A 15,313-nucleotide genomic window follows, 5' to 3' on the forward strand; every position below is an offset into this window, starting at 1 on the left:
AGCAGCCCAGTAATTTGGATGACAGACGGCCTTTAAAGACAATCTGTCCAAGGAGAACATCTGTGCTTGACCATTTGCGTGCTGGGCCGTAGGAGAATAAAGGTACGATGATTGGAGCCTTCCTGACAGACTGTCTTTAATGGAAATGCCGGTCTGTGTATAAGTGCTCCTGTCTGTGTCAAGAGCTGGATCGCATTAATAGCAGACGCAGGAGAATATGAATTTATGCATCCACTTTCCTATTCAGGAGGTCTCGGATTTCAGAGGCCAATAAACTGAAATGTTAATATGTTAAACAATTTGAAAAGCAATCTGCGGTTCTTCATTGTGTACAAAGCGATATTATCATAAAGATGTTACTGTCACAATCCATTACACCAACCGGGAAGATGAAGCCATCGGACGCATTACCATGTCTCGCTAGAAATGTCTGCTCATTAATAAAACCTCTTCATTGGCAATGCAACGGCTAACCGCGGAAATGAGGAGACGGGGGTTATATATCCACTTACCACGCAGGTCATGTATACGATTGTAGGAGAAGTTCACTTTCCTCAGATGTAATAAGTTCTGCAGCCCTGAAGAAAACACAATGTATCAATCATGTGTAATACTAACACATGCAAATTAGTAACTCCACCATCCGCCAAATAAAGTTATCCCATACTGTGCCTCCAAAAAGTATTCACACCCCGAGAACTTTTCCACATTTTTTTCATGTTATCTCACAAACTTAATTGTATCTCATTTGAGTTACCAACACGAAATAACCAGTTTTTGTGAATTGTAAAGGAAATAATGGTTTTCTAAATGTTTTAAAAATAGATATCTGAAATTTGTGACATGCATTTGTATTCAGCCCCCTTTAGTCTGATACCCCTAAATAAAATGCTGAGTAACCAATTACCTCCATATGTCCACGTGTGTCTCATTTATTCTCAGTATAACTACAGCTGTTCTGTGAAAGCCTCAAGGTTTGTTTGAGAACATTAGGGATCAAACAGCATCATAAAAACCAAGGAACACACCAGACAGGTCAGGGATACAGTTGTGGAAAAAAGTAAAGCAGTGTTAGATAAAAAAAAAATTAACCCAAGCTCTGACCATCTCATGGAACACTACTCAATCTATCATCCAAAAATGGAAAAAAGGTATGGCACAACTCAGGTGGAAGAATCAGTCCCCATAACAACTATTCGTCGTATACTCCACAAACCTGGCCTTTATGGAAGACTGCCAAGAAGAAAGCCATTTTTGAAAGCAAGACATAAGAAGTAGATTGCAAAAAGTCATGTAGGAGACCTAGCTAGCATGTGGAAGAAGGTGCTAAGGTCAGATGAGACAAAAAGTAGAACATTTTAAGCTAAATGCAAAGTGTTATCTGTGCTGGAAAACTATCAGCACATCACTCTGAAAACACCCTCCCTACCATCACACATGGTGGTGGCAGAATCATGCTGTGTGGAGGCTTTTCTTCAGCAGGGACAGGGAAGCTGGTCAGAGTTGATGGGAAGATAGAGGGAGCTAAATACAGGACAATACTGGAGGAAAACCTTTTATGGGCTGTGAAAGACTAGAGTCTGCGGTGTAGGCTCACCTCCCAACAAAACAAAGACCCTAAACATTCTGCCAGAGCTACAATGGATGGTTTAGATTAAAGCATATTCATGTGTGTGAATGGCCCAGTCACAGTCCAGACCAAAATCCCACTGAAAATCTGTGATAAGACTTGAAAATTGCTGTTCAGACGTCTCCATCCGATCTCACTGAGCTACAGCTAGTGTGCAAAGAAGAAAAAATGTCAGCCTCTAGATGTGTAAAGCTGGTAGAGACAAGACTTGCACCAGTAACTGCAGCAAAAGGTGGTCTTACCAAGTATTGACTTGGGGGGAGAGGGGCTGCATACAAATACATGTCCCAAGTTTAAGATTTATCATTTTAAAATGTTTAGAAAACATTTCCTTTACATTTCACAAATACTTGCTACTTAGTGTTGGTATATCACATAAAATACATTTATATTTGTGGGTGGAAGGTGAAGGAAAAGTTCACGGAGCACGAGTGCTTTTTCAAGGCACTGTAAGTGTGAACTTTTTTTTTTTTTTAATGTATTTCATGTGCAACCAAAAAACTGAAAGTCACTGATTTAATCTTTTTTTTAGTATCAACCAGTACAATATCGAAGGTCTAAGGGGTACAAAGGCACCGGCCAACTGATGGTCAGGAGAGATTTTGATTGCGCCCATCCAATTTCCGACTGCTGACTGCATTGTTCTCCCAGAGATAAGCCACCGGCCGACTTATCAGTTGGCATCTAAAGGTACCGTCACACTAAGCGACGCTCCAGCGATCCCACCAGCAACCTGACCTGGCAGGCATCGCTGGAGCGTCGCTATATGGGTTGCTGGTGAGCTGTCACACAGGCAGATCTCACCAGCAACCAGTGACCAGCCCCCAGCCAGCAGCGACGCGTGGAAGCGATGCTGCACTTGGTAACTAAGGTAAATATCGCGTAACCAACCCGATATTTACCTTGGTTACCAGCGCACACAGCTTAGCGCTGGCTCCCTGCACTCCTAGCCAGAGTACACATCGGGTTAATTACCAGATGTGTACTGCAGCTACATGTGCAGGGAGCCGGGAGCCGGCACTGACAGCGTGAGAGCGGCGGACGCTGGTAACGAAGGTAACTATCGTGTAACCAAGGTAAGGGCTTCTTGGTTACCCGATATTTACCGTGGTTACCAGAGTCCGCAGAAGCCGGCTCCCTGCACATTTAGTTGTTGCTGTCTCGCTGTCACACACAGCGATGTGTGCTTCACAGCAGGAGAGCAACAACTTAAAAATGGTGCAGGACATTCAGCAACAACCAACGACCTCACAGCAGGGGCCAGGTTGTTACTGGATGTCACACACAGCAACATCACTAGCAACATCGCTGCTACGTCACAAAAGTCGTGCCTCAGCAGCGATGTTGCTAGCGATGTTGCTTAGTGAGACGTGGCCTTTACTCAAGGAGAAACCAGCAACGCTCGGCAAAAGAAGAAAAAAAAAAAAAAGTTCACAAACTGTGTTGGGATCCACAAGATCGGAATACCCTTTAATTTTTAACTTCAGCCACTTATTAGGGATTTGTTTTATTTAAGGAGTTCAGAGTAAAGTAAAGGATATTTCTGACTCCATTCTATGGGCAAACAACAATCTGATCTTTAGAAGCCGTGTCATGTGGCCAATACAAGAATGGTGTCTTTGAATTACAGCTATAAGATGAATCATAAGTCATATATAATATTTTTAAGACCTTTCAGCCCTCAGTAGGTGACAAATTGGATTTAAGTGTCAAACATTTACATTTTGTTTTTCAAATAAACTCATGGATCTCAGGTGTCTCACAATTTTCTGGATCTCTGAAATCAATCGAAAACACGTGATAATTAGTTTTCACATTGAGCCCAATTAAAGGAAAATGATGTAAGGCCCCTTCACACGTACTAGATGGAGACACTTTCACAGGCACACGCAGTAAAATCTATGTTGATCTTTACACCTCCGTGTTTTCACACGGACCATGTGTCGACTCCCTTTGTCTAGCAGGACCTGTAGTGAGGTCATACCCATGTGACCAGAAGGGGCGGGGCCTCAGCCACCAAAGCTGTATACCAGGTCACACGGGTATGACCTCACCACAGGTCCTGCTAGACAAAGTGAGTCGTTTGTATAATACTTATGCGAATTCTAACAGGGGGAGGGGATAACTATGAATATATTATCTGCTCCAGTGAAAGTGTCACTCAAGAAGCTGCTCATTTTACAAACTTCACTTTCTTTGATTTCAAAACCTAAACATCCGAGCTGACCACTACAGGTACAGTCGTATGAAAAAGTTTGGGCACCCCTATTAATGTTAACCTTTTTTCTTTATAACAATTTGGGGTTTTGCAACAGCTATTTCGGTTTCATATATCTAATAACTGATGACTGAGTAATATTTCTGGATTGAAATGAGGTTTAATGTACTAACAGAAAATGTGCAATCCGCATTTAAACAAAATTTGACCGGTGCAAAAGTATGGGCACCCTTATCAATTTCTTGATTGAACACTCCTAACTATTTACTGACTTACTAAAGCACTAAATTGGTTTTGTAACCTCATTGAGCTTTGAACCTCATAGGCAGGTGTATCCAATCATGAGAAAAAGAGAATTTTGTTTACTTACCGTAAATTCTTTTTCTTATAGTTCCGTCTTGGGAGACCCAGACATTGGGTGTTTAGCTTCTGCCTCCGGAGGACACACAAAGTACTACACCTAAAAGTGTAGCTCCTCCCTCTGAGCCTATACACCCCCTGGTGAGCCAGTCCCAGCCAGTTTAGTGCAAAAGCTGAAGGAGAATAGCCACCCACAAGTAGAACAGAGCAAGAGCCGGAACAACCAGAGACTCTGTCCACGACAACAGCCGGTGAAAACACGCGGAACAAGGAAATTGCCAACAGGCAACAGGGAGGGTGCTGGGTCTCCCAAGACGGAACTAAAAGAAAAAGAATTTACGGTAAGTAAACAAAATTCTCTTTTTCTTTATCGTTCCTTTGGGAGACCCAGACCTTGGGACGTTCCAAAGCAGTCCCTGGGTGGGAAATAAAACAGAAAAACTAAGAAGTAGGCAGAACCTAACTTCACAAATGGGCGACCGCCGCCTGAAGGATGCGTCTGCCCAAGCTCGCATCTGCCGAAGCATGAGCATGCACTTGGTAGTGCTTCGAGAAGGTATGCAGGCTAGCCCTAGTCGCAGCCTGACAGACTTGTTGAGCCGCAGCCTGGTGCCTAAAATCCCAAGAGGCACCGACAGCTCTGGTCGAGTGTGCTTTGATCCCCGGCGGGGGAGGCGCCTGCGTACTCTGGTAGGCGTCCGAAATGGTGCGAGACACATAGATCCGGAGAGCACATACCAGATCTAGAGTATGTAGAGCTTTTTCAAAGCGATGAACAGGGGCCGGACAGAAGGAAGGTAAGGTAATGTCCTGGTTAAGGTGGAAGGGAGAGACCACCTTAGGAAGAAAGTCCGGAGTCGGACGGAGAACCACCTTGTCTTGATGAAAGACTAAAAAAGGTGACTCCGAGGAGAGCGCAGCCAAATCAGAGACTCTCCTGAGAGAAGTTATGGCAACCAGAAAGACCACTTTCTGTGAAAGACGGTACAAAGAAACCTCCCTAAGAGGCTCAAAGGGGGGTTTCTGCAAAACCGTGAGAACCAAGTTAAGGTCCCAGGGGTCCAAGGGCCGCCGGTAAGGCGGAATGATGTGAGACGCGCCCTGCATGAAGGTGCGGACCTGAGCCAGCCGAGAGAGACGCCGCTGGAACAGAACTGACAGAGCCGAAACTTGACCCTTGAGAGAGTTGAGGGACAGTCCTAGCTGCAGACCGGACTGTAGAAAAGACAGAAGGGTTGGCAAGGAGAATGGCCAAGGAGGATGGCCGGTAGAGCGACACCAGGACAGGAAAATCTTCCAAGTCCTGTGATAGATCTTAGCGGAGGAAGACTTACGGGCCCGAGCCATAGTGGAGATGACTTCAGGGGGAATACCAGAAGTCGTCAAAATCCAGGACTCAAGAGCCACGGCGTCAATTTGAGGGCCGCAGAATTCGGGCGGAAAAACGGACCTTGCGAGAGTAGGTCTGGACGGTCCGGGAGATGCCACGGCCTCTCTACAGACAGTTGGAGCAGGTCCGGATACCAAGCTCGCCTGGGCCAGTCCGGTGCAATGAGGATGACTCGACGACCCTCCATTCTGATCTTGCGCAGGACTCTGGGCAAGAGAGCTAGAGGGGGAAACACGTAGGACAGACGAAACTGGGACCAGTCCTGAAGCAGAGCGTCCGTGGCGAAGGCCTGAGGATCGTGGGAGCGAGCCACGTAAACAGGAACATTGTTGTTGTGACGGGATGCCATTAGGTCCACGTCCGGAGTGCCCCATTTGCGGCAGATCGACTGAAATACTGCCGGGTGCAGAGACCACTCGCCACCGTCCACGCTTTGACGGCTGAGATAATCTGCCTCCCAGTTGTCCACGCCTGGGATGTGGACTGCGGATATGGTGGACCTGGAGTCCTCCGCCCATTGAAGAATGTGTTGTACCTCCATCATTGCCAGGCGGCTGCGTGTCCCGCCTTGATGGTTGATGTAGGCAACCGCTGTCGCGTTGTCTGACTGAACTCGAATGTGCCTGCCCACCAGCAGGTGGTGAAAAGCTAAAAGAGCTAGAAACACGGCTCTGGTTTCCAGCACATTGATTGAAAGGGCTGACTCGGACGGAGTCCAAGTGCCCTGAGCTCTGTGGTGGAGATATACCGCTCCCCATCCGGATAGACTGGCATCCGTGGTGAGAATCACCCAGGACGGGGCCAGGAAGGAGCGCCCTTGGGACAGGGAGAGGAGCCGAAGCCACCACTGAAGAGAGCTCTTGGTCCGTGGCGACATAGCCACTGACTTGTGTAAGGAGGAAGGCCGCTTGCGCCAACAGCGGAGAATGTCCAGCTGCAGGGGGAGCAGATGGAACTGGGCAAAGGGAAAAGCCTCCATGGACGCCACCATTTGACCCAGCACCTGCATCAGACGCCTGAGGGTATAACGGCGGGGCCTCAGGAGAGAGCGCACCGCCAACTGGAGTGACAGCTGTTTGTCTAAGGGCAACTTCACAAGTGCCGGCAGAGTCTCGAACTGCATCCCTAGGTACGTGAGACTCTGGGTCGGAGTCAGAGTGGATTTGGGAAGATTGACAAGCCACCCGAATTGGGCTAGAGTGGCGAGAGTGAGCGAGACACTCTGCTGACAGTCTGCGCTGGATGGAGCCTTGACTAGAAGGTCGTCCAGGTAAGGGAGCACTGCCAACCCCTGGAGGTGCAGAACCGCAATCACTGCTGCCATGACCTTGGTGAATACCCGAGGGGCCGTGGCTAACCCGAAGGGGAGAGCCACGAATTGGAAATGATCTTCTCCTATTGCAAAGCGTAGCCAACGCTGGTGTGAAACTGCAATTGGCACATGTAGATAGGCATCTCTGATGTCGATGGATGCCAGGAAATCCCCTTGGGTCATTGAGGCAATGACTGATCGCAGAGACTCCATGCGAAAGTGCCGCACCTGAACATGCTTGTTGAGAAGCTTCAGATCCAGGATGGGTCGGAAGGTACCGTCCTTTTTGGGAACTAGGAAGAGGTTTGAGTAAAAACCTCTGAACCGTTCCCGGGCGGGAACTGGTACAATTACTCCGTTGGCCTGCAAGGCTGCCACAGCCTGTGAGAAGGCGGCGGCCTTGGAGCAGGGGGGAGTTGAGAGAAAAAATGTTTGGCGGGCTGGAAGAGAATTCTATCCTGTAGCCGTGAGAGATGATCTCCCTCACCCACTGATCGGAGACTTGTTGAAACCAAGCGTCGCCAAAGTGGGAGAGCCTGCCACCGACTAAGGACGTTGCTGGAGCGGGCAGAGAGTCACGAGGAGGCTGCCTTAGTGGCAGGACCTCCTGCGGTCTTCTGTGGACGCGCTTTTGAGCGCCAGTTGGATTTCTGGTCCTTAGCCGAGTTAGCGGACGAGGCGGAGGGCTTAGAGGACGACCAGTTGGAGGAACGAAAGGAGCGAAACCTCGACTGAATCCTACCCTGGGCAGGTTTCCTGGTCTTGGTTTGTGGCATGGAAGTACTCTTTCCGCCAGTAGCCTCTTTAATAATTTCATCCAGCGAACAGCCGGGAACCAGCAAACGGGAGCCCAGCAAGGTACTTCTTTGAAGAAGCATCTGCCTTCCACTCTCGAAGCCACAAGATCCTGCGGATAACGAGGGAATTCGCCGAAGCCACCGCAGTGCGATGAGAAGCCTCTAGCATGGCAGACATGGCATAAGAAGAAAAGGCTGAAGCTTGAGAAGTTAAGGCAACCATCTCGGGCAGAGATTCCCTGGTGAGGGAACACATCTCCTCTAGAGAAGCATAGATGGCTTTGAGGGCCCACACTGCTGCAAAAGTTGGGGAAAACGCGCCCCCCGCCGCTTCATACACGGATTTAGCCAGAAGGTCAATCTGACGGTCAGTGGCATCCCTAAGGGAAGTGCCATCAGCCACCGACACAACGGTCCGGGCTGAAAGCCTAGACACCGGAGGGTCTACCTTTGGGGAGTGAGCCCACTCCTTGACCAACTCAGGTGGAAAGGGAAAACGGTCATCAGAACTACGCTTTGGGAAGCGTTTGTCAGGACCGGGGTTTGGTCACAGCGGTCTGAAAACTGGAGTGGTTAAAGAACACACTCTTTGCTCTCTTAGGCGAGGTAAACTGGTGCTTTTCTGCCAGAGAGGGTTGCTCCTCTGATACTGGCGGATTGAGATCCAGTACAGAATTAATGGAAGCAATCAAGTCACTAAGTTCTGAGTCACCCTCGGAAAGAGCAATGGGGCACATGGAGTTAGCCTCCGAGTCCCCTGTAAAGGCATCCTCCTCATCCTGCGAGTCAGCTCTTGAATCAGAGCCGCGGGATGAGGAGGGAGAGGAAACCCTGCGGCGCCTCTTAGGAGGACGGGGTTTGTGCCCTGATGATGAATCCTCTGTGAGCTCCAGTGGACGGAGGTCAGAGGATAGGGATCCTAAAGGACCCTTAGCAAGAGCATTAGAGGCACCCTGTGAAGGGGGCTGATGCATATTCATCAAGGTCCTGGACAGAAGTCCCATGGACTCAGCAAATGACTGGGAGATAGACCGAGATAAGGACTCTACCCAGGCCGGGGGTTCAGCCACAGGTGCAGAAGCAGCCTGAGAGACCACTGGGGGTGAGACTCCAGCCTGTGGCACCTCCAAGTTAGAGCAGACCTCACAATGTGGATAGGTGCTCGGTTCAGGCAACAGGAGCTTACATGCAGCGCATGCAGTATAAAGCTTTGGAGCCTTGCTCCTCGTGTGAGACATGCTGCTGGAGTGGGGAAAACAGCTTCTACAAAGAGAATGAACCCCAGGGAGTATATTCAGAGGTCCACAACCAGAGACCGGCTGTGGCTTACCAGAGCGCTGGAAGCGGTGTTGTGTGACCTCCAGATCCCGAAGCCCGGACCCCCAATGCACAGCACCTCAGCAGGAATGCAGAGTGCAGGATGGCCCAGTGCAGAGTGAACCCTGTCCAAGAAAATGGCCGCCGGAGCGAAGAGAGGGGTCGGGACGGGGGCGTCCCTTTAGGAAAGCGGGATCTGGAGGGCCATAGAGACCTGCAGGGGGAAAGTCACGCACAAGCAGTGGGGAGTGTCCCTCCCCTGTGCAGGACGGCCGCCGGGCGGAGCCGTGCCTGTCCCCGTGCATGAGGGACATCCAAGGGCAGGTAACAGAAACTAGGCCTCCGGCGAAGCCGGGGCCTAAATTAGAGCAGTGAGGTCGACGCGCAGGCTCAATCGGCGCGGTTCTCGGGCGAAAAGCCAGAGAACCAGCCAGAAATGCCAAAACAAATATAGCAAACACACTCTCCCCACACAATAAAGGACAGGAACCCCCAACATATGAACTTCTCAGGTACTTAGCTGCTGAGACGCAGGGCCAGGTCCCTGGGGATGAGTGCTCCGGTCCAGCAGGGTCCTGAAGGGGCTGTGGACGGAGACCGGACTCCTGCCAGGCATGGAGACCGCGCTGGCTCCCACTTCAATCCAGAGCCCAGGAGGGATGGTGAAGGAGCACGGCATGTAAGGCTCCAGCCTTGGAAATCAACCTTACAACCCCACCGACACAGTGGGGTGAGAAGGGATATGCCGGGAGTCCAGAGGTGGACCCGCACTTTTCAATCTTTTTCCAAAAAAAAAAAATATCATATGTGTGGATGTATGCCTCCTGAACACAAAGCGATAAACTGGCTGGGACTGGCTCACCAGGGGGTGTATAGGCTCAGAGGGAGGAGCTACACTTTTAGGTGTAGTACTTTGTGTGTCCTCCGGAGGCAGAAGCTAAACACCCAAGGTCTGGGTCTCCCAAAGGAACGATAAAGAAGAAGGGAATTTTGTTACTTCCCGTAAATTCCTTTTCTTCTAGCTCTTATTGGGAGACCCAGACGATTGGGATATAGCTACTGCCTCCGGAGGCCACACAAAGCACTACACTAAAAAGTGCAAGGCCCCTCCCCTTCTGGCTATACCCCCCCGTGGTATCACGGGTTCTCCAGTTTTAGTGCCAAAGCAAGAAGGAGGAAAGCCAATAACTGGTTTAAACAAATTAACTCCGAGTAACATCGGAGAACTGAAAAACCGTTCAACATGAACAACATGTGTACCCGCAAACAACAAAAACATCCCGAAGGACAACAGGGCGGGTGCTGGGTCTCCCAATAAGAGCTAGAAGAAAAGGAATTTACGGTAAGTAACAAAATTCCCTTCTTCTTCAGCGCTCTATTGGGAGACCCAGACGATTGGGACGTCCAAAAGCTGTCCCTGGGTGGGTAAAGAAATACCTCATGTTAGGGCTGCAAAACAGCCCTCCCCTACGGGGGTGTCACTGCCGCCTGCAGGACTCTTCTACCTAAGCTGGCATCCGCCGAAGCATAGGTATGCACCTGATAATGCTTGGTGAAAGTGTGCAGACTGGACCAGGTAGCTGCCTGGTACACTTGTTGAGCCGAAGCCTGGTTTCGTAATGCCCAGGACGCACCCACGGCTCTGGTTGAGTGGGCTTTTAGCCCTGAAGGAACCGGAAGCCCCGCAGAACGGTAGGCCTCTAGAATTGGTTCTTTGATCCATCGAGCCAGGGTGGCTTTAGAAGCCTGCAACCCCTTGCGCGGACCAGCGACAAGGACAAAAAGTGCATCGGAACGGCGCATGGGCGCCGTGCGGGAAATGTAGAGTCTGAGTGCTCTCACCAGATCTAACAAACGTAAGTCCTTTTCATACCGGTGAACCGGATGAGGACAAAAGGAAGGCAAGGATATATCCTGATTACGATGAAATGAGGATACGACCTTAGGGAGAAACTCCGGAATGGGGCGCAGCACTACCTTGTCCTGGTGGAACACCAGGAAGGGAGCCTTGGATGACAGAGCTGCCAGCTCAGACACTCGCCGAAGCGATGTGATCGCAACGAGAAACGCCACCTTCTGTGACAGGCGAGAAAGGAAACTTCCTTCAGAGGCTCGAAAGGCGGCTTCTGGAGAGCAACTAATACCCTGTTGAGATCCCATGGATCTAACGGCCGCTTGTACGGGGGTACGATATGACAGACCCCCTGTAGGAACGTGCGCACCTTAGAAAGACGTGCTAGACGCTTCTGAAAAAACATGGATAGTGCCGAGACTTCCACCTTAAGGAAGCCGAGCGACAAGCCCTTTTCTAACCCCGATTGCAGGAAGGAAAGAAAAGTAGGCAATGCAAATGGCCAGGGAGACACTCCCTGAGCCGAGCACCAGGTTAAGAAAATCTTCCACGTTCTGTGGTAGATCTTAGCAGAGGTGGACTTCCTAGCCTGTTTCATGGTGGCAACGACCCCTTGGGATAATCCTGAAGACGCTAGGATCCAGGACTCAATGGCCACACAGTCAGGTTCAGGGCCGCAGAATTCCGATGGAAAAACGGCCCTTGGTACAGTAAGTCTGGCCAGCCTGGTAGTGACCACGGTCGGCCGACCGTGAGATGCCACAGATCCGGGTACCACGATCTCCTCGGCCAGTCTGGAGCGACGAGTATGACGCGGCTGCAATCGGATCTGATTTTTTGCGCAGTACTCTGGGCAAGAGTGCCAGAGGTGGAAACACATATGTGAGCCGGAACTGCGACCAATCTTGCACTAAGGCGTCTGCCGCCAGAGCTCTGTGATCGCGCGATCGTGCCATAAATGCCGGGACCTTGTTGTTGTGCCGAGACGCCATTAGGTCGACGTCCGGCACCCCCCAGCGGCGACAGATTTCCTGAAACACGTCCGGGTGAAGGGACCATTCCCCTGCGTCCATACCCTGGCGACTGAGGAAGTCTGCTTCCCAGTTTTCTACGCCCGGGATGTGAATTGCGGATATGGTGGATGATGTGTCCTCCACCCACATGAGGATTCGCCGGACTTCCTGGAAGGCCTGCCGACTGCGCGTCCCTCCTTGGTGGTTGATGTATGCCACCGCTGTGGAGTTGTCCGACTGGATTCGGATCTGCTCTCTTTCTAGCCACTGCTGGAAAGCTAGTAGGGTAAGATACCCTGCCCCGATTTCCAGAACATTGATCTGAAGGGTGGACTCCTGCTGAGTCCACGTCCCCTGAGCCCTGTGGCGGAGACAAACTGCTCCCCACCCTGACAGACTCGTATCTGTCGTGACCACTGCCCAGGATGGGGGTAGGAAGGATCTTCACTGTGACAATGAGGTGGGAATAAGCCACCATTGCAGAGAGTCCTTGGCCGTCTGGGAAAGGGAGACTTTCCTGTCCAGGGAGGTTGACTGCCCGTCCCATTGGCGGAGAATGTCCCCTTGCAGTTGGCGCAGATGAAACTGCGCAAAGGGAACTGCCTCCATGGCTGCCACCATCTTCCCTAGGAAGTGCATGAGGCGCCTTAAGGGGTGCGACTGGCCTTGAAGGAGAGACTGCACCTCTGTTTGCAGTGAACGCTGCTTGTTCAGCGGAAGCTTCACTATCGCTGATAGAGTGTGAACTCCATGCCGAGATACGTTAGTGAATTGAGTCGGTGACCGATTTGACCTTGCCAAATTGATGATCCACCCGAAAGTCTGGAGAGTCTCCAGCGCAACATTCAGGCTGCGTTGTCATGCCTCGAGGGAGGGTGCTTTGACGAGTAGATCGTCCAAGTAAGGGATCACCGGGTGTCCCTGAGAGTGCAAGACTGCTACCACTGCTGCCATGACCTTGGTGAACACCCGTGGGGTTGTCGCCAGACCGAATGGCAGAGCTACGAACTGAAGATGGTCGTCTCCTATCACAAAACGTAGAAAACGTTGGTGCTCCGTAGCAATTGGCACGTGGATATAGGCATCTTTGATGTCTGTTGAGGCAAGGAAGTCTCCTCGAGACATTGAGGTAATGACGGATCGGAGGGATTCCATCCGGAACCGCCTGGCGTTCGCATGCTTATTGAGCAGTTTTAGGTCCAGAACAGGACGGAAGGAGCCGTCCTTTTTTGGAGCCACAAAGAGATTGGAGTACAAACCCTCGCCCTCGTTCCTGAGGGGGGACAGGGATCACCACTCCTTCTGCTCTTAGAGCGTCCACCGCCTGCAGCAGGGCATCTGCTCGGTGGGGAGGTGGGGCCGTTCTGAAGAATGGAGTCGGAGGACGAGAACAGAACACTGTCCTGTGCACGTGAGCACAATGTCCGTCACCCACCGGTCTGTGACCTGTGGCAGCTAAATGTCGCCAAAGGCGGGGGAGTCTGCCATCAACCGCGGATGCGGAGAGAGAGAGAGAGAGCTGAGAGTCATGAGGAGACCGCCTTGGTAGCGGTTCCTCCGGCTGCCTTCCTTGGGCGTGATTGAGCCCGGCCGGAATCTGAGCCCATCTGAGGTTTTGTAGCCCTTTTGCACGAGGACAATTGGGACCTGCCCGAGCTTGGGAAGGACCGAAACCTCGACTGTACTCTTAGGACAGCATTAATAGGGTAAGTCGCAGTGCAGACATTGCGGAGTTACGGACGCCTCTGCGGTACAGATGTACATGTGCACAAGGCCAGCTGCGCAAGAACAGCTGAAAAGGTTAGGTTGCCTATACGGCTGTGAATGCCGGAGCAACCGACACGCCGATAGCCTCCTAGACAGATTTCAACCAGAGTCCATCTGTCTGTGAATGGCATCTTTAAGTGAAGCCCCATCTCCAGTGCAACTGTGGCTCTAGACGCAAGCCTGGAGATTGGAGAATCCACCTTTGGACCCTGGGTCCAGCGCTTGACCACGTCAGGGGAAAAGGGATAACGTGTATCTTAAAAACGTTTGGAGAAGACGCTTATCTGGTAAGCGTGGTGTTTCTGGACTGCTTCTCTGAAGTCAGCGTGGCCAGAAAAATACTCAATATCCGTTTGAGATACTGAAAAGGGACTTCTCCTGCTGTGAAGCTGACTCCTCCACTGGGGGAGCTGAGGGAGAAAAATCCAACCTTCCATTGATGGACGCTATAGGATCATTCCGTATGGCGTTACCATCCGGTGTATCCGGATTGATAGCGATGTCAGGATCAAAGTCCTGGAGAGCTGCCTTATCATACAGAGAGTCCTCCTGGGACCCCCCCGTTCCAAATGAGGTTGGTCAGGAAGATTGCCCATGGCCTGTCTGGACTGCAAGTCTCTATCTTATGACAATATATCTGTCGAAACTGCAACTCCGTCCCTGTCCTTGGACAGGGATGACAGGTGGTTTCTTTGGCCACGACTAGTAGAGACCCCGGCAGACGAAGTGCTAGAGACCCCGGCAGACGAAGTGCTACAGGGGAGCATGCACACAATGGGACGGTGTCATGAACAGCATCCCATGTAGTAAAAAACAGCACTGAAAATCTGTGTTGCTTTTTTTTTTTTTTTTTTTTTTTTTTTTTGCCGCTGCCGACTAGCCATCTAGAAGTATATAGCCAAGATTGGTGACCGTACAGTGCAATGTATAGCATACAAGCATAAAGTACAAATGAACACTGCAGCACAAGCAATACAAGCAGCATAGAAGCCTGTGCCCTGGCACCTCTGCTCTTCTGCTGCTGTAGACTAGTCATCTAGGGGAATATAGCCCAGAAGAGTGACCATACAGTGCAATGTATAGCATACAAGCACAAGTACAAATGCACACTGCAGCCCATGCAATACAAGCAGCATAGAAAAAAACCTGTGCCCCAGCACCCTTGGTTTTCTGCTGCTGTAGTCTAGCCATTCCAGGAGAATATAGCTAAGACTAGCGACTGTACAGTGCAGTGTATAGCATACAAGCATAAACACAAATGAACACTTCAGTACGTGCAATACAAGCAGCCTAGAAAGCCTGTGCCTTAGCACACCTGCTTTCCTGCTGCTGATGTGTCGCTCTCCAAGCGGGCATATAGCGACCTATGCAGTTAAAATACACATGTACACACTGCAGTATATATTGGGGTCAGCACTATGTGTGCCGCTTACCGCCCGCCTATAAGCGGGTGTATGGTCGCCACCGTCCTGCCTGGTTGCCGAAAGTCCGAGCTCGGACTGCAGTAATGGCTGCCGGCGTCTTCCCCAGCTCGTGTGAGGAGGGGCGGGCCGTGGGCGTGCCCCAAGTCAGAGCGGGAATCCGGCGTCCGACAGTGTGCAGTGAGAGGGCTGGAGCATGTAAAAAGGCTCCAGCCCTCGGCGCTGCTGATTGCTCA

At 50.8% G+C, this 15,313-nt stretch overlaps 1 protein-coding gene across 3 annotated transcripts in view; it reads right to left on the reverse strand.

Moving 5' to 3' along the window:
- The window catches only part of LRRCC1 (leucine rich repeat and coiled-coil centrosomal protein 1), a 192,252-nt gene that overhangs the window by 158,867 nt on the left and 18,072 nt on the right, over positions 1–15,313 (reverse strand). For all 3 annotated transcript variants that reach the window (XR_012754666.1, XM_075353129.1, XM_075353130.1), the window contains exon 4: positions 513–578. Coding sequence is in view for 2 of the 3 variants with exons in the window: in XM_075353129.1 (XP_075209244.1) it covers positions 513–578 (66 nt within the window). In the remaining variant the exon portion in view is untranslated. The remainder of the gene's footprint in view (positions 1–512; positions 579–15,313) is intronic.

Source organism: Anomaloglossus baeobatrachus, chromosome 6 (genome assembly GCF_048569485.1).
Source record: "Anomaloglossus baeobatrachus isolate aAnoBae1 chromosome 6, aAnoBae1.hap1, whole genome shotgun sequence".
NCBI classification, from domain to species: Eukaryota; Metazoa; Chordata; class Amphibia; order Anura; family Aromobatidae; genus Anomaloglossus; species Anomaloglossus baeobatrachus.